General features: G+C 40.2%; 2 gene segments (V, D, J or C); both read right to left on the bottom strand.

Moving 5' to 3' along the window:
• Window positions 1-6,671: 6,671 nt before the first annotated feature.
• On the bottom strand, window positions 6,672-8,378 carry LOC131999780 (T cell receptor alpha variable 18-like). The segment is given in 2 exon segments: window positions 6,672-7,976; window positions 8,120-8,378. Coding segments are annotated over 2 exon segments (519 nt in total).
• A 14,567-nt stretch (window positions 8,379-22,945) lies between these two features.
• On the bottom strand, window positions 22,946-23,851 carry LOC131999781 (T cell receptor alpha variable 8-3-like). The segment is given in 2 exon segments: window positions 22,946-23,509; window positions 23,670-23,851. Coding segments are annotated over 2 exon segments (501 nt in total).
• Between the last annotated feature and the right edge of the window lie 509 nt (window positions 23,852-24,360).

Raw genomic sequence — 24,360 nt, 5'->3', positions numbered from 1 at the left:
TGGGAATTTTTGATTATACACATGTTAGGCCATTTGTTATGTCCCTCAGATCTCAAAAGTTTGTTCTATTTATTTATTAATACCATTTTACCTCTTTTATTCTAGTTGAGATAATTCTATTGACCTGTCTTCAAGTTCACTGATCTTTTCTTCTGTTATCGCCAAGTTTCTCTTTAGCTCATTTTAATCACTTCCTTTTTTAAATGCATATTTCTAACCTCTCCTAAATTTCTACATCATTGCATGTGTATTGTTTACATTTTGTATTAAGTCCTTTGGCATTTTACCATAATTATTTTATTTTCTTTTACTTTACTACTTGTTTTTTGAGAGAGAGAGAGAGAGAGAGCAAGCATGAATGGGAGGATGGGACAGGAGAGAAAGAATTTTTTTTTTTTTTAGATTTTATTTATTTATTTGAGAGAGTGAACACACAAGAGAGCACAAGCAGTAGAGAGGTGGACGCAGGCTGTCCAACCAATAGGGAGCCAGATACAAGGCTTGATCCCAGGACTCTAGGATCATGACCTGAGCCAAAATCAAGATTTGAACCATTTAGCCAACTGAGCCACCCAGGCACCCCTACTATAATTATTTTAAAGTACATGTCTGATCTTTCCTCCTCCTGTGTCATATTTTTGGGTCGGACTTTTGACCACCTGAGCCACCCAGGCACCCAAGTATTTTCTTTTAGAAAGCCAGGTTTAGAGGTTTAATATTCTTAGCCAGGTTCTCTTCATTGCAGAGGCATGCATATAGTATTTAGCTGTCTGCTGCTATGTTATTTTATTACAGAATTCAAGAATGTCAATTAAGGTCTCAGTTGGTTTGTTTGTTTAGTTTCTTTTGTAATTACTTGTGCTAATGAAACAAACCCAGCAGATTTAAAAGGGTCACTTCCATAGCTTGTTGCTTCTATATTTCTGCAGATTGGGTTTGCTTTATGCAGGGTATGATTGTATTATAGTAAGAAGTCAAAGCAGTGTTCCCAGCTTATGTAATTTTTAGGCATTGGGACTTTTTTATTGTGAACAAACAGCTGTGATATTTTCTTACATAGGCTCTGAGGGATAGTGTCTTTTATTTAATAAAAATTACTATGATCAAATCAGTGAATACAAGAATGATCCTTCTTCTTCAGATGATAAATATTCACTTTGAATAGATTTTTGTCACCAATTAAAATTAACTTTGTTTTAACTCTTACTAAAATTAGGGTCTTGAGTAGAGTTATGTTGGCAAGGTTCTCTAGCTAAGCATATCACCTTCCTGCTCTTAATCTATTCTGCATGTTCAGGAATCCCTAAGCTCAAGCTTTCATTCTGGAAATTTGCAGATATCTATGATGTGCAAAACACCATGAAGAGCATATAAACCAAAACAAGATGTGATTCCTATCTCAAATTGCATTCAATTGGTAAAGATCAGATAAGTAGAGTAAATTCTATTTCCTGCCTGTACTCCCTTGTAGCCCAGGCCTAGGCAGGTGGAATGAGGGATCAGACAGGTATTAGATATGTAAAGTTTTTTCCGGCGAGATAAACACAACACCAGGCAAAGTGGGTGCAAGGCAAGATTTATTAAAAACACTCTCCGGCGAAGTTTCAGGGCTCAGGAGAAGGGGAGCCACAAAGTTGCGCCGGGAGGAGGTGGGCACCCTCGGGCGAGGTTCTGCGACTCTGGAAAGCAGAGTGGCGGAAGTCGCGCCCAAGGCAGAGAGGAGGGGGCTTTTAAGGGGTCTTGGGGAAAGCTCAGGGGTCTTTTGGCAAGTTTCCCTTATTTGGATATCCCGCCGCTCATCGGGATCCCATTGGTCCACAGGAGCCCGGGGCAGGGGTCTCAGATTCCTGCTTGGGCCTTTGTTCTCCTGTCAGAGCTCAGGTCTTGTGGCGGGAACTTTCGCCATCTTTAGTAGCCCTTCCTGCCAGCCCAACAAGATAGCTGATGCATTTATCACTGGGTGAATGAAACCTGTTTGAATATCTTACTTCTAGTGTTTAGATTTATTTTTGCTTTTCTGTCTCCCTACCCCTTTCTTTGGCCTGTTTACCAAGATGTTTAACCTTCGCTCCTCAGGTATCTAATACCCAGTGTGAAGGAGTCCAGAATGTTAAGGAAGTGTTTACCTTCAGGGTTCGTGTGTAAACATAGCCTAAATCCTTCTCCCCTCTCATTTCATCACATTAGTTCTCTGACTTGCTTCCGGAAAGATTTAGTATTGTCTATCCATGGCATAAATAAAATTAAGCTTTTTTAATTGATATATCTTAAAATTTTTGTAAAAGATTTTATTTATTTGACACACACAGAGAGAGAAATTACGAGTAGGCAGAGAGGCCAGCAGAGAGAGAGGGGGAAGCAGGCTCTCCACCGAGCAGAGAGCCCAACACAGGACTCGATCCCAGGACCCCGAGATCATGACCTGTACTGAAGGCAAAGGCTTAACCCACTGAGCCACCCAGGCATCCCTGACATATCTTCAAATTTTTAAAACTGAGTTTCAGAATTAAAAAGCTCTCCATTTTGCCTGAAAGTTGAATTATTTGAGAAATGATATCTGGAATGCAATCAATTTGAAATTTATTTTATTGTGATTAAACTGAGGTTCTTGAAGTTCATTGCTACTACTTCAACTGGCTTCCTTTGAACCTTTTTTTTTTTTTTTTCCCAATTTACAGCCTAGGATACAGAGGTAAAATTAAGACTGCCTGGCCTTAGAAGGGCTCCTCCCTTCTCCCTACTCCCTAAAGCTAAATATTTTGAAGATGAAATGATGTGTTTCTTCAACTTTTGCTACAGAAGTCTCATAGAGCCAAAGTAGCATGTTTTTATCAGTCCTTGAGCTGAGTGGGGACAATGTGGGGGTAGAAGAACTGAGTGGGGACAATGTGGGGGTAGAATTGCTGAGCCCCTAAATGCCTTGTCCAGTGCTTGAAGGATACAAAAGTATAAGCACATTTCAAAAAATGTATAATCTTTCTGGGGTGATATTATATACATCCACAGCCAGGTAATTCAGTATAGAGAGCTTGGATGAGCCTGGGATGTACCCATGGCTGAGCACACTGGTTTAAGTCACCTAACCTCTCTGAACCTTAGGGCTTTTAAACTGGAAAATGAGATTAACTCTCTGTTCCATGGTTTACTCACATTATTAGGAGGGGTAAATGAGATAATGCTTATGAAAGTGCATTGTAAAGTTAGGTGGTAAAATTGAAATATTTTAAAAATACCAGTTAATTTATCAGAGGCAATAATTAGTGGCAGGGCTTTCACAGGAAAGATGAGGTCACCGTGAGCTGGAATGACCAGGAAATTCTTCATGAGGCAGGAAGGGTCTGAGAAGATCTCTAGGATTGGGAGGAATCGAAATGGCAAGCACTCAGTTAGAGGTGATCATGGGAGAAATAGGCTGTAGGCAGGGCTATTTAAAGAGTACAGTGAGTGTTCCCCAACTTCATTCTTGAGTCAGACTTAATCTGCTGAAGCAGAAAGTTCCTGACAAAACTGTTAGAGGCCACTGAGAGTCACACGGAGAGCTTTAACCTTAATACTGCAAACAAAGGATGGTCACTGAAGGTCGTTAAACAGAGGATTACTGTGATCAATGCTGTGTTTTTTAAAAGGATACATTATCCTGTGAGATATGGAGTAGGATCCAGGGAGGAGACCTTGGTAAAGGGAAGGCAAGTTCAAAGGCTGTTACAGAAAACCGGATGTGAGCAGCTGAGTGTCTCAACTTGGGCAGCCCTCTGGAGAAGAAAGCTCTAGAAGGAAGTTCAAGTCCACCTGGCATGTTGTATTCCTGGAACTGGGAGCAAAGAATCTTTGCAAATACATATCCAAAGTAGCTCAGTCTTACTGAACAAACCTTTATTAAGCATCTGTTAAATGAGGGCATAATGTGAGGGACAATGGGGATATGAAAATAGATTGACTATGAATTGTGTTCTCAGAATCCAATTAATGGAGAAATAATGTATACCTTTAAAAACTTTATTGAAGTGTATTATATGTACATAAACAAAACTTAAGTGTAGGGCTTGGTGTATTCTCACAGAGTGAACTCACCCATAGTACTAACACCCAGTTTGAAGTCCTGGATGTTATCAACATTTTAGAAACCTCCTTTGTTCAATCTCTGAGTCACTATCTCCCCATAAGGATAACCACCACCTCTACTCTCCTGACTTATCATTTCTTAGATTAGTCTAACTGATTTTTCAGCTTCTTTAGTGTCTGACATTTTTCACTCTATTCGTTCTATATTGAGCATATAGCAAGGTTATTCATTCTCTTGCTGTGTAGTCAGTTATCAGAATTTATTTACCCTTGAAATTGTTGATGGACCCCTGGGTTGTTTTCTAGCTTAAGGATCCTACAATTATTGATGCTGTATGTCTTCATATTCTTGTACATTGATTCTGAATGAACAGGGGTCACATTTTTTTGTTGTGTATATACCTACAAGTGTAATGGCTGGATTACAGGTTATGTATATGTTCCGCTTCAGTAGGTGTGGTCAAATGGTTTGCAAGGTTGTACCAGTTAACGTTGCCTCCAGTGACATCTGAGAACTCCCATTGCTCCATGCTCTTGTAGACACTCCATGTCTTCTTCACTTTACCCACTTTGTTTGTAGTGTCGTTCTAGATACGAATTTTCAGGATCACAAGACAAGGTATCAAGTGGCAAGTACCAAGAAGGCTTAAGGAGTAATTGGGAAGCTTATTTATTTGATTTTTTAAAAGATTTTAATGAATATTTTATTTATTTATTTGACACAGAGTGAGAGAGAGAGAGAGAGTGAGAGAGAGCAAGCATAAGCAGGGCGGGGTGGGCAGCCAAGGGAGAGGGAGAAGCAGAGTTCCCACTGAGGAGGGAGCCGGATAATAGAGCCCAGCATTGCGACCTGAACTGAAGGCAGATGCTGAACCTATGGAGCCACCCAGGCATTCCATGATTGGAAAGTTTAGAGGAGGGATTACATCTGTTGTGTTTGGAAGGGATTACATCTGTTGTAGGTAAGAAGGGTGACTATCTATTCTCCAAGACTACTCCACACTTTAAGAAATGATGAAATGGCAGGGATTCGGTGCCTAGGCCATATATTCCAGCAGCAAAACATATCTTTTGTCTCCTGCTGTGCTCCCCATTTTCCTTCCAGAAAGTATGATCCCCAGAGGTGTATATAGACAGGTCGTTGGCCACAAAGAGGCAGAGAGGGCATCTGGTGCGATGGCAACACTATTAGTAGAGACACAGGTCAGTGACCAAAGTACTATCCATATTCCTTTTGATGAGCAGAGGAGTTGAGAGACTGTCTCATGCTCTGGGAGTGGACGATACTGTTAACTGTTTATTCTGGTAGTGCTCAAGGTTGAAATCAATACAATTTGAAGGCTGGTGTGATTGTTGCTCACGTCTTAGAACCTTTCTTCTTTAGACTGTCAGCAAATATGTGGAAATATACCTTAAATTATTTAGTTAAGGGAAATAAAGTGGCCCTGCCTACCTCTCAGTAGACACAGGAGCTACTGTCTAGAAAATGCTACTCAGTGCCTAAGTTTGGGAATTTCTGTAATAACTCAATACACATATTTCTGAAATAGCCCTGGTCTTCCAAACTACAGACATAAATTATGGTGGAAAACAGAAGAGGGAAAATCCTAATAACATACAACTTTGTAGCCACAGCATTTTCAAAAACAACAGAAATTTTAGCAAAAATAGCAGTGGAATTCAATATCTGTTGAATTTGGCCCGTGCGTTATAGTCAGTAAACTCTTCACAGCCTTAAATATTGGTACTTTTATGTTTTGCCTCTGTAGATTTAGGTCCATGAGAATATGTATCTCTTTGAGAGTCAGTTCTTCAACATTTTTAATATTATTACTCTTCATAAATCAGAATTGTTAACACAAGAGGTGACGATAGCTCCCTGGTCCTTTATTCTCACTCTCAGTTTCATATGGTAACTTTACCTTAAAAACCCTAGAAATTCTTAAAAACACTAAAACAAACTCAGCTGACACTAAACTAGAGTTCAGGTTTTCTTGTAGTGAGAAACTTGCCCCTCATAGTTCTTTGATGTGAAATAATTATTCAGTTTGGAAAAGTCCATGAGAATCAAAACTTTCACATCATATTGACATTATACCTGCATTTACTAATTATTTGAAAAAGAATTTTTAAATGAGATATTACACTGTAGCAAAAGCAAAAATATTGTATCCTGCAGTCAATGACTAGATGTATTTGCCACATCCAGTATTTTTGTTTGTATTTGGAAAATATAGCCCCCATTTCCATGCTAAATACCTGTATGTCTCCTGATAACAACCCCTGGGGCTCAACAGTGACTCCTCAAATAGCCAGGCTATTCAGTCAGACAGTGTATGAGCAGCCTTGTGGTTCAAGAACGTAAAAGATGGTGACTGTGTTGTCTTCAGTAAGCATGAATATAGACTCCTGTGATTGCCAGTTGAGTAAACTACAGCTTTTACTATTGCATTGGGTTCTTCTCCACCAAAGGAAAACATGGACAATTATGAAATCTAAGATTATAATAGTATTCTGGGAGAAAAAAAAAAAAGGACAGATTTCTAGAAGGCTCAATCAATTAGCTATTAAGAATATTGGTCACGTATCAGATTTGGGCCTAGACCAACTACTGCTCCCAGCTGGTTTTGTAACCTTAAGTCACTTAACATTTCTAAACGTCAATTTTGTCATCTGTAAAATGAGAATTTGGTAGTATCTAGAGAGAGGTGGAGAGGAATTTAAAGTGCCTGGCCCAATGTCCATAAAACTGTAAGCACCATAAATATTTGGGAACAAATAGAAGTCAGTGCATGAATAAAATGATTTGTGAAAAAAAGCCATTATTTTAAGACTTATGCAATATTTTAATGCACTGTGTTATAAAATTCTAAGACAGGAAACTCTGTTACCTAAACTGTATTCCCAATAATTATTAAAATAACTGGCACATATGAGTAGATGTTTAGAAATTTTCTTGAATGACTGTAGCTATACCTTAGAATAATAATATCTTACTTTGGTATAAATCGTTATTTGTAAGGAGCACTTTCTCATATATTTGTTCATTTTATATCCACAAAGAAATGTTAGTACCAAAAAAAGCAAAATCAAAAAACCAAAAATATTCAGAAACCTCTAACCAATATATTAGAGTTTAAAAGAGCAGAACTCCATACATGAATGTTCATAGCAGCATTATTCACAATAGCCAAAAAGTGAAAACAACCAAAATGCCCATCAAAGGATGAATGGAAAAAGAAAATATGAGGTGTCCATACAATGGATTACTGTGCAGCCATAAAAGTAATAAAGTACTGACCCATAGATACACCTTGAGAAGATGATGCTATGTGAAGAAGCTGGACACAAAAGGCCATGTGCTATAGGATTCTATTTACAAGCATATCTATAACCTACGTTTTCACCTAGATCACCTCTTTCCATTCCTAGCCCAGAGTAACGCCAGGATTCCTGAGCGCGGAGCATCTGAGCTGGAATTCATTCCTTCCCCTCTAGCCGTGTCCAGCCCAGCACACTGACTCCAGAGAAATCATCTTTCTGCCCTCCAGCCTGCCCACATCCAGGCCCCTCCTGTGCCCCTCTGGGTTTGCGCTCAGCTCCCCCTGCTGCTGCTCTCACTGTGCTTTCCATGGCGCAGTAGTACACAGCCGAGTCTGACATTTGCACGGAGCGTTTCTCCAGGTGGAAGGACTTGTCACTCTTAAGACTGGCCTGAAAACCGTGATTCTCTACCCTCCGGTTTTCTGATGAGCTCTTCAGGAGGAGCTTGGGCTCTTTGTTTTGGTACTGGACATACCAGAAAGCAACAACCGAGTAGCTGCTCTGGTAGGTGCAGTTCAAGGTCAACGGTGTCCCCTCAGGGAGGGTAACAGAACCTTCTGTCTGGGTCACTGTGTCTCCACTGGTCCCTCCTAGGGGAAAAAGAAGTAAAGACTTTGTTATATTGATAATATAAAAAGGATAGTTTCCATTTTAGGAAGGGTTAAAAAAAAAAAAAGTCATCCTAAAACCAAAGAATAGAACATCTTGGGAATTTTGAATAAATGTTACTTACTCAGTATCAGCAGGATTACAAGTCCTGAGCAAGAAGTAGACAACATGGCTTGTGAAGAAGCAGCAGGTTTTATCTGGGGATACATCCAAAGCTGAGAGGGCCGTTCCTCTAGTTTCTTGATCCTTTAGTGGACTCGTTTAGAAAATCTGGGTTCATGTGTTTAGCAAGACAAACTGCCCTGCAAGTTCATCTCAGAGGCTCTAAAAAAGGAGACGTGTTCAGAAATGGAAGATGAATTTGTGTCAAACCACAGACTGAAGAGAGCAGCGCCCTCTTGTGGTTCCCCCGTGATCCTCCCTGCCACTTTCCAACTGAACTGGTATTTACCCTGGCCCAGAGCTGAAGTTGTAGACATAGAAAGGAAATAGGAGTTTAGGGGGAGGAGGAGGGCTCCTGGAAGGACTTTTTGCAGACTGCAAGGTGGTGCCTGAGGCTGAGACAATGGGTAAACCTCTATCACCCTCTCTAAGATGCAGGACACCATGGCTCCCTAAATCTCCTTAATCCTAGCATCTAGTGTCTCTTCACGCTGAGTATTAAGCTAGTTTGAGGATATCTTAGTAGACTTAGGATATACTGAGAGTGTAAAAAAAGCATGATCTGAGACTTTCCTTGACACATGCATCCACTGTTCCCCCTCCAGCCAAGGGAAGAGCCTTTCTGCTGACAATGTGCTCCCTTTCTCCCCTGATTTTGCTTAAGTAACTTCTATTCATTCTTTAAGAACCAATTTACACAGCATTTCCTTGCAAAAGGACACCCCCAGGTCTTCAAGGGAGGCCCTCTCTGTTCCCACTTTACATATCTATCTACACTGTCATTACTACCTCATAGTAGAATCATTTGTGTTCTGTTTTTCAAACTAGACTTGGTGCTCCCGAGATCAGGAACTTAATCTCATTAGTCTCAGTGGCCAGTTTCTCAAAATATATAAGCCATTAGGAGATGCTCAAAAAATATCTTAAGAATGAGTGATTAATGAATGAGTGGATATGTCTGGTAGGTACAATTATCTTCTTATGAAGCGTAAGCTGGTGTTACCTGTTACCAACTTTTTCCAGAGTCAGATCCCAGACCTCAATAACAGGTGCATTCAGTGTTTCTCAAAATTGAGTAAGTTACAGATCTTCATATAAGGAACCATTCTTATGCTATTAAAAAAAAATATTATGATGCCATAATACACACCAAAATGAAGTTTAGTATAAATGTTTTAGGCTCATAGGTCTACACAATTACCATGATGAGGGAGCAGGAGGCTGGCTGAGGACAGAGCAGAAGCTGGCACCTTGCACCCTCCTCTCCGTAATATGGAGAGCAGTCAGGCACCCTGACTGCCATAAAACGATAAATAGTTCACTTGCAGAGATCACAATCCTGCAGGACAGGAATCTCCCTTGCTCTACAGATGTCCTAGAGATCTACAAACAGAGAGGTTACCTTATCAATAGCACAAATTTCCAGAGGCAAATAACTCTCAGTTCCTGAAGCCCTAATGTCTCTCTCCCGACCATGAACTGGAGGAGGCTGAGGTAGAAGGGAATGTAAATGATAGCAGGATCATAACAGCCCACCAAGAATCTCCCTTCCCTTCACACCTCCCCAGTGGCAAGGTATATAACCCCATCCCTCAAAACCCGGGGCAGCAGCTCTTCCTGCCCACGGGTCCTGTCCCCGTGCTTTAATAAACCACCATTTTGCACCAAAGATGTCTCAAGAATTCTTTCTTGTTCGTTGGCTCCGGACCTCACCTAGGTTCTAGAACTTCATCAACCACACCAAACAAAAAATGCAAACAAAATATAAAATCAATCAAATTCAAGTTCAAATAACAGGAAGGATGATCTTCTGTTGAAACTAAAGGATTGGTGTAGACTCATTAGAGGAATACTAAAGATATGTGTAGTTCAATAACTGACTGGATTGAAATGATTTGGAGCTTCATGTACTATTGTCTGGATTATTATAATCAGTTGTTCCAAATACATTTACTTTTCCTATTCAAAAACAGTCATTTAACTTACCACTTTACAAAAGTAAAATAAATAATGTAATAAAACTCCCAAAATTCACTACTGAAAAGTAAAACACATTATGCATTTTCTAATACTCTTAAATCTATTGAATTGTATGTTGATATATTCAAACACTGTGTGTGAGTGACTCACCCTTTTCCAATGGAAACATTGTGGTACCCATGGTAACATAGGTTCTTGGGAGTCTGGCCCGTGTTTAGTACCACATGCCATATCATAGCCAAAATTTCTCAAGCCATTTTCTCCATTTAAACAACTGTGATGTCTTTATTTGTAAAATGTCATTAATTCTTTTGTCTTTAATTTAGGAAAAGTGACACAAAGAACAAAAGTATCAAAACCAAGGAGAGTATTCTAAGTTGGTCATACAGACTGTTAGAAATATGCTATTACTGTTTTATTTTGTTGTCATCAAACAGAAAACTCCACAAATATAAAAATTCTCAAGTAATTCCTATTTTCAGGGGTTGCCAGAATTTTTTTCTGTAAAATAGTAAATATGTTAGGCTTTGAAGTCATATCTCTGAGCAGATACCCAACTCTGCTGTCACAGTATAAGCAGCCAGAGTCAGTGCACAAATAAGTGGGCATGGCTCTTTTCCCAATAAAACTTAATTTATAAAAACAGGTGGCAGCCAGGTTAGACCTGTGGGCTGTAGTTTGCCAACCCCTACTTAGCCTTGGGAATTTACCCCAAAACCTCCAAAGTCCCACAGGTTACAGTCTGAGAGACTCAGCCATGTGTTCATTTTTTGTCCTTTCATTGCAATATTATCAATATTATCTTTGAGGATGCTTAAAATAAAGGGAGGATATTAAATAAGCAAATAATAGAAAGGAGAAGAAGGAGACTTGATGATCTTAATGCCTAAGATATTTTGGTGCTGAGGATTAAGGAGTAAAAACTCAGATATAGTCCCTGCTGTTAGGGAGCTCACGGAGTAGTAGTGGAAATAGCTTTTAATAAAATAATCAAAGAAATAAAAGAAAAACTACAAGTTTGAAAAGGCAGGGGCCTATGATTCTAAGAGTACACATCAAGGTTTCTTCAGTTACTCTTCACCAGATGTACAAGAAAGAGCAGACATTTGGTAATTTTTACTCTTTTGAAGGGAGGGAAAAGAATTTTCAGAGAGGGAAAAAGAATGAGAAAATCACCTAAAGTTGCTCTGAAAGGGTCATATAGGAGAAACAAAGTGCTTTTAAGGAACTTAAATAACACCAGTATTTGTGAAGACCGAGATAGGCAGACAGGGAGTGGGAAGAAGGGAGAGAGATTAGAGATACTGTGGAATGAACTTGTCAAAGTAGCAAGATCCTAGATCATGTAAGGTTTTGTAGGTCATTAAGAAGTTTTTCTTTATTCTAAGAGCAGGTGTAGATCCAGGTGACTGACCTTGTCAAATTTGCACTCTGACCAGACTCTAAAGGATTACACTGAGGATTCATGAGGTCAAATGTTAAATGTGCTAAGAGTGGGGAAATGAAGGATCAAGGTGGATTTGTAATTAGGATTGTGGAGTAGAGTCTGAGAGGTTGTGGGGGTTGTGATGTCTTCTGGAAGACTTTTAGGAGAAATTTGACAGAACTGGTTTTGGTGTTTCAAAAATAAATAATTAGGAATAAGTAAAAAGCATATGAGCCTTGATACACCACAAGGCATATGAGCCTTGATACACCTGCCACAGTGTGAGGCTGTGGCAGAAGCTGCTCATTCCCTCTGTCATGCTCATTGTCTCCTTTTTGTTACTAATAGAATCCTGATTTTAACGTGGGTGGCAACATGTTAAGACAAAAGATAGTCCTGATATCTCAGCTTCACTTGCAGATGGGAGAGAGGTAGAGACATTAAATAAAACTCAGGAAAATGAAATGGAAATAGAAGCCATTAGGTATAGTTTCTGGAAAAGATTAACTTAGCCATCATGTGCCCATTTGCCCTCTGATTTTCTCTTTCTTTCTTCCTGGAGGGTGTATAAAATGGACAGATCTCTAGCAGTTTCTTTAAAGTATAAAACCAACAGTGACACCTTCAGGATGAGAGCAGTGAACTAGAAAGACACTTGATCTTCCTAACGTGATAAAGCCAGCATACCACCCTTGCATATGATAGAGCTTCTTTGTGTGAGAGGAAAATAAATTCCAGCCTGTTAAAAATATTATCACTTGAGTTTTCTGTGACATGAGCCTGAACGAATCTCTAAACTGATACAGAAAATGTTCATTAAGAACACAAACTCATTGTTTCCATCAGAGACTGAGGGAGTAAGCTGGTATAGAGCCTAATACTTCAGATCTTCAAAGGTGCTCTAGGTGATTCTGATACAGGTGATGCTGATGGTTGAAGTCTGGCATTTGGGAACCACTGCCCTCTAGAACATTCCTCTATCCTCCCCCACCTTTTTCACCAAACATGTACATAAATAGAAATTCCCAATTTTCTCCACAAACACATTTCCAGTAGTATCAAAATTTAATTAAGAAAGCTACATCAAACCATAGGATCCAGTAATTCCATTACAGGATACTTACCCAAAGAAAAGGAAAACACTAATATGAAAAGATATGTGCATCTCTATGTTTATAGTAACATTATATACAATGGCCAAGATGTAGAAGCCATCCAAGTATGCATTGATGATGAGTGGGTAAAGAAGATGTGAGATCTATAGACATAGCTAGAGATGAATATAATGGAATATTACTCAGCCATGAAAAAGAATAAAATCTGGCTACTTGCAACAACATGGATGGACCTAGAGGGTATAATGCTAAGCAAAATAATTAGTCAAAGAAAGACAAATACAATATGATTTCATTCATATTTGGAATTCACAAAACAAAACAAGTGAACACAGAAACAGATAAATAAATAAATAAATAAATAAATAAATAACCAAACTTAACTATAGAGAACAAACTGGTAGTCACCAGAGGGGAGGTGGATGGGGGGATGGGTGAAATAGGCAAGGGGGATTAAGAGTACCCTTATGATGATGAGCACTGAGTAATGTATAGAATTGTAGAATCACTATATTGTATACCTGAAACTAATATAACACTGTATGTTAATGATACTTGAATTATACTTGACAACTATAGCCAACATTTATTTACTATTAGGAAGAGACATAAATGAAAACTGCTATGTGTTTGATAATGGAAGTGCCCAATTTTTAAAAACAAAATTTCAGGGCAGTGGCAGTGGGGAACATACATCTCTCACCCAAGTGGGGAGAACCACTTGCTCTGCCTTTATCTCGTAAGTTCTCCTTTGATTCGTGGGGAGATTGAGGCTTGGAAATCACAGGACTAGTAAACGCAGAATGAGATTTGCAGTTTTGTTTCTATGGGTACAATGTTTCCATTCCTCAGCTTTAAATTGGAAAATTTGGCTGAAAGAGTTCCACATACATCTCAAGGGGCCATCTGGGTCACCAGAGGATTGAACATATGAGACCTTCTAATACAGAGAATTCCTTCCTCATCCTCTATAAGTGTCCAAAGCTTAGCTTCTTCCCTGATAAAATTAGAGCTTGGAGGGCTTTTCGGGTTTGTCATTCCAAGTCCTTCATTTCCATTGAGGAAAGGGAAGGCTGCTGTGCTGATGCTCTGCCCAAAGCCATAGAACTGGGGTTAGCAGATTTGAACCTGGCATTGTAGTTTCTCACTCTAAACTTCATGCCCTTCGCCTTGGTACAAGGTGCTTCCAAAAAAATCGTGAATTTGAGAGGGTCCGTCTTTCATCTTGCCCGCTCTTTATAGACTCTCCTTCCTGTGAAGACTTAACCACGAATGCTACCCACTGTGGGGCTTCAAAGGGGCAGCTTGGGCAGAGTTTGTGCAGAGGCTGCAAGTGCTTGGTTAACACTGTGTCCTGTGGCACAGATGTAAGTAGCAGAGTCTGCAGTCTGGGAAGCAATGATGGACAAAGAACTGCTTTTGTTGGAGTTGTCCAGGGTGACCCGTAGCCTTCCTCTGTATTTCTCTCTTTCATTTGAACGTATTAAAATCAGCTGGACAAAGCCTTGACCCGAGTCTTTTCTATACCACTGTAAGTTGCTTATCGAAGTTTTATAACTGCAGTTCATGGTGGCATTTTCACCCTCCTGGAAGTTCAGGACCTGATGATGCTGTTCCTGTTGGCTGTTCACCCCTAGGCAAAAACAGAAGGCCAGACACCAAGAGTCAGTCATTGTACTTTTACTCTTTAGTATTTACATTTCTTTCCATAATTTTCGGGTGCATTTTCAACTGAACAAGAAGAGTTTGCCCAAACTCAGTCTTGTGGGCTCTGAGCATAGGTCACCCTGTTCCTATAAATGTGGCTCTCCCCCCCCCCCCCCCCCCGTTTCCATTACCAAGAGCCCCAACTTACTGGGCAGTTGAAGCCATAGTATCAGCAAAGACACTTCCAGGAGTTTCTCCATTCTTCTTCCTTATTGGGATCACAGCAGACTCGGCTCTATGGACTGAAATGCGGCCAGGATACTCAATCGAAAACATTGGCTGTTTCTATGGCGTATACTTATCTGTTCTGTCTGGATGCTGGAGTCTTACCTGGCCAATCAGAAGCCAACCCAATCGTTTTCAATACACACAAACGGATTTCAAACCTATTGAGTCTGGGGAGAGACACTGCCATCTTGTGGTAGCAGCATCATATTGCTGATAGAATGTACTTTCTCTCGCTCTTTTTTTTTTTTTTTTTTTTGAAGATTGTATTTATTTCTTTAACAGACAGAGATCACAAGCAGGCAGAGAGACAGAGAGGAGGAAGCAGGCTCGCCGCCGAGCAGAGAGCCGATGCAAGGCTCGATCCCAGGACCCTGAGACCATTACCCAAGCCAAAGGCCGAGGCTTTAACCCACCGAGCCACCCAGGCTCCCTGATAGAATGTACTCTTAAAAGGAAAAAAGGGCGAATCAGAAACCATTATAAAGCAGTGATGCCCACCTTCCTGCCGTGACGTCACTGTCCTCCCTCTGTGCCTGTGGTCCAATCCTAATTTCTTCTCATAAAGACAGCAGTCATACTGGAGGAGGGCCCACTCTAATGATCCCATTTTAACTTAATTACCTCTTTAATAACCCTACTCCCAATACAGTCACATTCTGAGGTATTGGGGGGCTAGGAACATACAAATTTGGGTGGGGAGACAATTCATCTCCTAATAATGAGTATCTGATATTTCTGTTTCTATGGAAGCAATCGGTAGGGTACAGGAAGAGAACCAGCTTTGCAATCAGGCCAGGGAGGTCAAGTTTAGATCTACCCATTCAGTACTTGTTTATATCATTTGTGCCTGTACTCCCTTGACTATAAAATGTGAATGATGAGTAATAATAATATTGCTTTTTTAGAGTTCTGGAAATGATTGATGAGATAATAAAATACTATTTAAAGCAGAGCCTGACATTTACTAATGACTCAAAAATTATTGTTGTTCCAAGAAAATGGTTCCTGATGCTGAGCAGTAAAAAAGAATGGCAAACACCCCCTAGAGTATTTTCTAAATGGTTTCAAAAACTGACTTTAAGACGTTCTGTGTGTAAACTAGAGAGATGAGGAAGAGGGGAAGGAAGACATATAAGGAAGACAGGAAAGAAAGGAAGAAGGGGAGAGGTTGTTGGCTGGAGATTGGAGAGTGCTAGGAGGTACTTCTAGAAGAAGGTTTGTGTTGGGTGACTACCACAGAAAACCTGGGTGTTTGTCACTATGCGACAAAGAAAGAGTAAAGCTTTCTGAGCAAGAACTGATGTAATTTAAGGAGTTTACATTTTAGTCTGTCTGGTCTCTGCTACATAATTTTGAAAAATTTGTGATGAAATTTTTTACTAGTGGTTAAAAGATGATCCCTGGCTCTAAGAAATTAAGTGACTCTTCCAATGCTTCACAAGAATCTAGCTCCATTATTATTTGTATCTATTTGGCTGTATACAGGAAAAGTATATTGAGAAGCAGGAAGAGGAAACAGAGGGGCACCCGGGTGGCCTAGTCAGTTAAATATCTGCCTTTGGCTCAGCTCATGATCCAGGGTCCTGGGATGGAACCCCAAACTGGGGTCTCCACTCAAGGGGGAGTCTGCTTCTCTCTCTCCCTTTTTCCCTTCCCCCACTCATGATCTCTCTTTCAAATAAATAAAATCTTAAAAAAAAAAAAAAAGGAAACGGAAACATTACTGACCTCTGGAAAGAACTGGGAGGTGAGCTAGCTGGGGTGAAAGGGAAACTTTTCATTGTAAATGTTAATGGAACACCAGAGCAATATATGAAAAAGCAGGATCATTTAGGGCTCAGATCCTTTGAGAATGAAGTTTGGGGTCACTTTTCAAGGCAAACAACCCAAATCCAGCAGGGTTCTGGCTTCAGGCAGGGAAACGGAGCTGTGTCACCTGCAGCCCCCTGACAAAATCTGGACTCCAAGAACGTGGTCACTTTCTCTGTCTTCCCTTTGTTCTTTATACGTGTGTGTTCTCCTGTATATGCTGTCATTTCCTTCTTTCTCCCTCCTTCTCACCACTATATATAAATTGTCAGAGATTAACTTTGTGATTTAGTCTGTGCATAACAGCATATTCAAAGGAATTTCCTCTGAATTTTTAGAAATGACTAATATAGCAAGAGAGGGCTAATGACTGTTGGGACTACAGGTCTCATTTTGGGGAAAGGTTAAGAACTTCTCTTGTTCAAAGGACAGTTTTAGCTTGCTAGATTGTAACATTGTCATTTCATTGTTGTTTAGAAGTTCAAATGTGCATGCAGAGGTACCTATGAAAGATAAGTAACCGTAAGAATAAAGTGTGCCAGTCATTGATTTATTGCCTTTCTTTCTTATTGCCAAATCAGTGCCCCCTTTGCGATATTGGACCCGCTCCATGGAACATTCTCCTTCACCAGCTGGCATGATATCAAGCTATGCCAATAAGAGGAACGTGGAAGGGCAGGAGGGAGAAGCTTCTTTTCCTGGTGCTGGTATGTCTTTGCCTTTCTTGTTCCTGAAGTTCTTGTCCAGCCAGCCTGAGGGACATGCAGCGGGATTCACCTGCAGTAAGGTTCAGTGACAGCCACACATCAGCTTCCTGGCAAGACTGCTGAGTCCCCAGAGCAAGTTTTGCTCCTTTTCTAGCTTCCTATAACTTTGTTGGAACCCTGGTGGGTGTTTTTCTACTTGCTAGCCTTTTTCTCTGGCACCTCAGCACACTTCTCTACCATTCTGCAAGTTGCAGCCACACACTCCCCAGCGAGATCAGAATCCTTGGAGAGTACGGTATTACAATATGTCACTTACTTGGGAACCCTGGCCTAATCCTAAGGTAAAAGCTTCTCCCTACATATGCTATTTCTATGTTCTTTAGAGTTCTTTTTAATTATTTGTATTAATAATTACTGATTAGATTTGGATTACTGTGGGTTTCTTTTTTCTTCTGGTTGAGTTAGTAGGAGTCTGTGAAGTGCATGACAGGAAAGGCATTCACATGCCATGAAACAGTACAGTACCTTCAAGGAACTGTGCTTAGGTATAAGGTGATGAACATATATGGGGCGGGATTGGGTGGCAGAGGAGTTGGAGAGGTGAGACCCAACCCACTGGAGAGTTGTCTTGGGCCTAGAAAAAAATTTTTTTTTTATGCTGTGCTATATAGTTTATTTCAGAAGTACTTTTTCCAGGTACTACTAGACAGAAGAAACACACTTATATCTTTAAAACTAATTAAACAGAGTTGGTAATGAGAATTTCCTTGGACAAATTTTTGAGATTAATCTATAGCTAACTGACAACCAATGATATTATATCTAAGAGGTAAACTCAATGTGAGTCTCCAGAGAAAGAATACCCCACCATGGCCGTATAGAGAACTTATGAAGAGGGGTACCAGGGTGGCTCAGTCGGTTAAGTGTCAGACTCTTGATTTTGGCTCAGGTTACTTTCTGTAACTCCTAAAGGGTTTGTGCTCTGCTTCCCTTATGAAACCAGTTACTGTGTCACTCGGAGCACAGTAATACATGGCTGAATCTTCCTGTTGAGCTGATTGTTTCTTCAGATGGAAAGATGTCTCATCTCGGTTAAGGTTGGCCACGAAGCCTTTGGTACTCTCTCCTGAGATCTGTTTCAGGAGTAACTGGAGGGCTTGTTTAGGATACTGGACATACCAGAAGAGTATGGGACTCCCAGAATACGAGTAGTTGCACTTGATCTGCACGAAGTCCCCTTCAAAGACAGAGATGTGGTCCTCAGGCTGGGTCACTGTCTGAGCTCCTGTTCCTCCTGTAACACCAAATTAACATCAGAGAAGTCTTGCAGACTGAGGGGAATATTCCTTTCAACTATTCTAAATCAGGAAGACCCCAGAAAGAGAATAAAAAGGCATTATACTCACCGAGTGTGAATATTGTCACCAACACTGAGAGGAGGGTGGCCTTCATGTCAGAGCTGCAGAGAAACCGGGGCTCTTTTATGCAAACAGTTCAGCCACATGGACACTGACAGAGTGGTAAGTGAGTTTACCGGTATGTAAAGTGAAAGCTCTTCTTCAAAGACCTGGTGGTTTCTGGCTTTTGTGAAGTTCAATTTGTGTAACGTCCTCCTCTAGAGGCAAAACTGGATACTGCAGATGATCTTGGTCTTTCAGGAAGCCTTGACATTCTCAGAATGAAGAGACATTTTCCTCTACAGTTAATAAAACAAAGTGGAATGCTTTACTAATTGAAAAAGTGTGCTACTATAAAGGTTCACATAGATCAATGGGATGGAATTGAAAGTTCAAACATACAAATTACTGATGGAAACTTAGTTGTAACAAAAATGGGGAAAGGTAAGATAAAAAAAATTAAATGTGCCTTGATAAATGGAGAGTCATTTAGAAATTAACAAACGAATGTGGACAGCTACCTTAGTATCTGTTACAAAATAAATTCCAAGTGAGATAATACTTAACATTTTAAAATAAAATAAAAGAGAAGCTATTTTTTAATAAATTTAGGATGTCATAGTTTGCTTAAGCATGTCAGTCAGAAAGCATAATAGAAAATATTGATAGATCACATTTCATAGAAATTGAAACTTTTGTACAAGTATGCTAATGAAATGTTTAAACATTACCAGATCAAGAGATTTTTCATCCATCATCATTGATTCTGACCTTCCCTACATCAAGAAGTGGCGCTTTAGAATTTAAGTTCTACAAGTCTTTTTTAAAAAACAGGTCATAACAATTATCATCTGATCTCTCTGATATGAGGAATTTGAGAGGCAGGGTAGGGGGTTTGGGAGGTAGGGAAGGAAACAATGAAACAAGATGGGATCGGGAGGGAGGCAAACCATAAGAGACTCTTAATCTCAGGAAACAAACTGAGGGTTGCTAGAGGGGAAGGGGCCTGGGCGGGATGGGGTGGCTGGGTGACAGACATTGGGGAGGGTATGTGCTATGGTGAGTGCTGTGAAGTGTGTTAGCCTGATGATTCACAGACCTGTACCCCTGGGGCAAATAATACATTATATGTTAATAAAAATAAACACCCATTTAGCTTAGAAAGAAGGCAATTCTAGATAGATGATAGACTGAAAGTGTCCCTGACTCCCTGTGCTTTGCCAAAGAGTGGTGACCAGCCAGGTTATGCCAAGAGAGCTCAAGTGGGGAATCCTATGTGGAGTCACATATAAATCTGGGGTCAGATATCAGGGAACTCGAGGATGAAGAGGAGAAAACTATGGAACACTGAGAGAGCTTGGCCTGCCAAGATCACTGGGCCTCTGAGAAGGAAGCTTTTCTCTTGAGAAAGCCTATCCTCTAGCCCCCAAATAGCTGAAAAGGAAGTAACAAGTAGGCTGAGTCTGTCCTTAATGAAGAGGAGTACAAGGAGATCAGAGAGCAAAAAGGTTTCCTTCTAGTTTTTTCAGCAGGGTACTGATGTTGCCCTGCTGACTGCTACACGGCTGACCAAGGGCACAGAAACATCTAGGCTTATCATTCTCATAGGATCACCTCCACATAGCCTGCCCTCAGTAATCAGACTTGTCAAGAGGGGAGTAAAGAAAGGAAAAAGAAGCTTCAGAGATAAATAAAGTCCTCATCTGGGTCAAGTACAGCCTGAAAAAATGATCAGGGTCAGTGACCCAATTTCCTTAGCCGAAAATCAGGACACATACTCTGAAAAGTGATTGAGAATTCACTTATAAGAAAGCTATGTCATGGGGTTCCTGGGTGGCTCAGTGGGTTAAGTCTCTGCCTTCAGCTCAGGTCATGTTCTCAGGGTCCTGGGATCGAGTCCTGCATCGGGCTCTCTGCTCAGCAGGAAGACTGCTTCCCCCTCTTTCTCTGCCTGCCTCTCTGCCTGCTGGTGATCTCTGTCAAATAAATGAATAAAATCTTAAAGAAAAAAGAAAAAGGAAAGCTGTGTCAAAGAAAGAATACATCATTGAATGCATTGTTAATTTATTAAATCCCCTTAAAGAAGTGAACATAATTAAATGTAATTAGGAGAATTCTGTAAATCTCAGACTTGTGGTCATCATGAACAAATGCAATGTCTCCAACAAGACTTTGGTTGATGGAAGGAAATAGAACATGTATATGATGGTCACCCTGATCTCATTTTTATCTCCCTTCATCTCTTTTCCAACACTTTCCCTGTATACCCTGCAGGTACACCTGGCCGATTCTGCTCTGTGACTATGACGTATAGGCCACATTTTGAAGTGTTCATTTCTTTCTCCCCAATCTCTCTTCTCCTCACTTTCTTTTCTCCTCTCTCTCTACATATGCTCATTATTTTTCTCCCATTTCATCTTCTCATCTCCTTTTTATCCTGTTTTTCTAATCTCAGAAGAGGTATAACAGAAAGTAGAAATCTTTGGAATAATTTTGAAGTAATTATACTTTATAATTTTTAGTCATAAACATCAAAATGGCAAATAAGTATTGTAAATGTTTTCTCCTGGAGCTTCCAGCTTTCCCTTTGTTCTAGATGATGCTCAGTTCTGCTTGGAGTCCTCTCTGTCACACCCATCACAGCAGCAGACCGTTCTCACAGATGAATATATGGCGATCTCCTTGTCCTGAAAAGGTATGACTAGTTCAGATGCCCTCCCAACTGCTGCTAGCTCTCATTCAAATTTTCACTAACATCCAACTATCTCAGAACTAGAAGGAAAAAATCACTCATTTAGAGTAATGCCTAGAGTGCCCCTACTGGTCGAAAACCAGGCTGGGGATTTTTTTTTTTTTTTTTTTTTTAAAGTGAACTGGTTTCTTCGTCAAAATGCCACTTAATGAAGGCTATTATCTTAAAATATATTGTCAAATTGAAACTTCAGGGTTGCATGTAATTTCTCCAATCTATTTAAAAATAATTCCACAGCAATTTATTGAAGGTCTTCTTAAACTAGATCTTGAGCTAGGTCTTAAGAAATCAAAAACTGAATGAAACATTGTCGCTATTCTTAAGACACTGAGGTATAGCAGGAAAGACAAACATGTGAGTGTGTGTGTATTCATATCCCAAATAGCATCCCGGAAAAGTACAAAATGAACCCAGAAATAAGGAGACATTTCTTATAACAGAGGACAGTTAGATAAAGATTTAATAAGAAAATGATCATTTTGTCCTTTTCCCAGAAAAGATAGAAAGAAATGTTATCAGTAGATTAAGTAGAGATATTATTTTGGGAGTAGACTAGAGATGTTTCCCAGAGAAAATAAAAGAGGGGGGAAAGGTGGCTTGGTTGGAGGAGCATGTGATTCTTGATCTCTGGGTTGTAACTTTGAGCCCCACGGTGGGTGTGGAGCTTACTTAAAAATAAAATCTTTGAAAAAAAGAGGAGGTGAACAGAGATGTAGAAAGAAGTTGGAGGACATGAAGTATAATTGCTTACTTATTACTACTTTCAAAATGAATTTCTGCTCTGTGAGGCTTAATTCCGGTGTGTACAAACTTTTATAACATTTTGGGGCAATTTTTAAAATCACATAAATCACATATAATAATTTAGAGTTATAATCGTGTATATAAAACATCTTAAACATATGAGCTCTTTGATACAGCTGTTTCAGAGGAAATAAAAATATTCCCTGGTTTTGGATACCCCTATTAGAATTAATGTAATCTTTGACATCGTGAGCTTTGGTCATGGAGATCTATTTTCCTATGAACTTCGATAATGTGGTTTGAAAGACTAGAAATCTTTGTTGAATATGCTATTTTACATTATATGATGAATTAGTGTGGCTTCTTACAAAATACCTAAGAGTTTTTCAGCAGATATTACTTTTGATATCCTTTTATGGGTTAGGAGCCTTAAATTTTCAATTCAAAAATTACTGGGATAACTATTTCAGAAAACAATTATGACTGGGTGGCTTTTAGATTCTCAATATTGCTTTAAGAATCATATAAATTAGGTTCACTGGCTTTCTGTTACACAAGAATGGAAACCTAGGTATTGTGATGTCTATTTTACATTAAAGTATGTCAGTGTCACACAGTTGGATATTTAGGTGCTAGCAGTTAAGCTTCAAATCTAGGTGGAGACTATATTGCACTGAATACAAATCTATGCTGTACGCGTTGCCTTCGTTGAGAACATACGTGGCCCAACTTGTCCGCTAACATCATAACCAAGTACTTCCGTTTTCCACATGGAGATCAACACCTGAAGCAGTGCTAATTACTTTAATGAATGCTAAAAGTGATTTTTTTAAAAAAATACAAACGCTCTTGCCTTTTCCACTTCAGAACTCTGACACTTCATGACATACTCAGAGTGGGAGTGGCGTGGGGAATTGGTGGAAGTGCATCTGTCCTGGAGAAATTCATCAGAAGACCTCCGTCTGGAACAAAGTCTATCTTAATGCAGCAGAGCATTACTGCTGAAGCAGTAATGTAATGTGAAAGCTTTACTCAAGAGTAAAGCGTTTCCCAGAGCCCAGCCTGTCCTGCCCTATATTTCTTCACTGAGGAAGAGATCTGGGGAAACTCTCTCTTGAGGTCCTGAGTCACAAAAAGTCCCAGTGTCTCAGGAGGTTTGTGTTCAGCTCCACCTGCAGTCTCAGACGCTGTGTCACTCACAGCACAGAAGTACTCGGCCGTGTCACTCCCATGCGCTGAGTGTTTCCTCAGGTGGAAGGAGGATTCAGTCTTCCTAAATTCAGCCTCAAAACCTTTGATGCCTTTAACCAGGGTGTTCCCTGAAAAGTACCGGAGGAGAAGCTGGAGGCCTTGGTTGGGGTACTGCACGTACCAGTAGAGATAAGGAGTTCCACTATAGGAATAGTTGCACCTCAGCTCCAGAGCAGCTTCTTCAGAGACAGTGACATGGGCATCGGGCTGGGTCACCGACTGAGCTCCGGTTCCTCCTGAAACATCAATGCCGAGTCAGTGAGTCCAAGACAGACTTACCTGGTAAGAGAAGGTGTCTTTATTCCGCATCCAGTTAGAACATGGTCCTAGGGAATGTTACTCACTTGGGGCAAAAATCACATCATGTTACTCATGGTCCAAGGGAATGTTACTCACTTGGGGCAAAAATCACATCAAGCACTGAGATGAGCAGCAGGAGCATGGCTGAGCAGTGGAGACACTCTGGGCTTCCTGAGCAGGTGGGACAGTAGCCGAGATCACTGAGCCTTCAGAGCTACAGGAAGAATGGAGAGGTGGGGCTGGACAAGTCCGTGGCTTTGATGAGTTTCAATGACTGTAAGGAGTCTTCCTCTTCTGGCCTCTTTTTGTCATGGTTTCTTCTCTGCACAACGTCAGCCAGCTGCAGGGAGGAGGGGCTTAGTGTCTGGTGAGGACCTGGAACCAGAACAAACGTCTCTTCTGTGCAGCATCACACTCTGCCAACACTGGCAGGACCAAGGATCTGAGAGAGCTAGCTGTCTTCTGTTCTCATTTCAGAGAGGTGGTCATCAGAACTTCAACAGAAAGTGTTCCTTCCTCTCTGAATCTGTGATCACGTCACCTTCTGTAGTACATGGTATTAGTCTCAAAATAAGGGAGAAATGGGAGTTTTGTAAAAATAGAAGAGTAATCTACTTCACTGAGAAATTAGTCACAGAAGAGAATATTCTGCTTTGGAGTAGGCTTGAGAGGCTTTATATTACCTTTGAAAGCCATTCATCAGGCAGAAGGACTAAAATCAATTGCCTCAGTGGAGCTGAGCTTCATATGGCCTTGTGTTGCTGGATGATACTTAAAATTAGCCTGG

This window comes from Mustela nigripes, chromosome 13 (assembly GCF_022355385.1).
Source record: "Mustela nigripes isolate SB6536 chromosome 13, MUSNIG.SB6536, whole genome shotgun sequence".
NCBI classification, from domain to species: Eukaryota; Metazoa; Chordata; class Mammalia; order Carnivora; family Mustelidae; genus Mustela; species Mustela nigripes.
The sequence above is the reverse complement of the archived record's forward strand: the minus strand, read 5'-3'. Positions and strand labels throughout refer to the sequence as shown.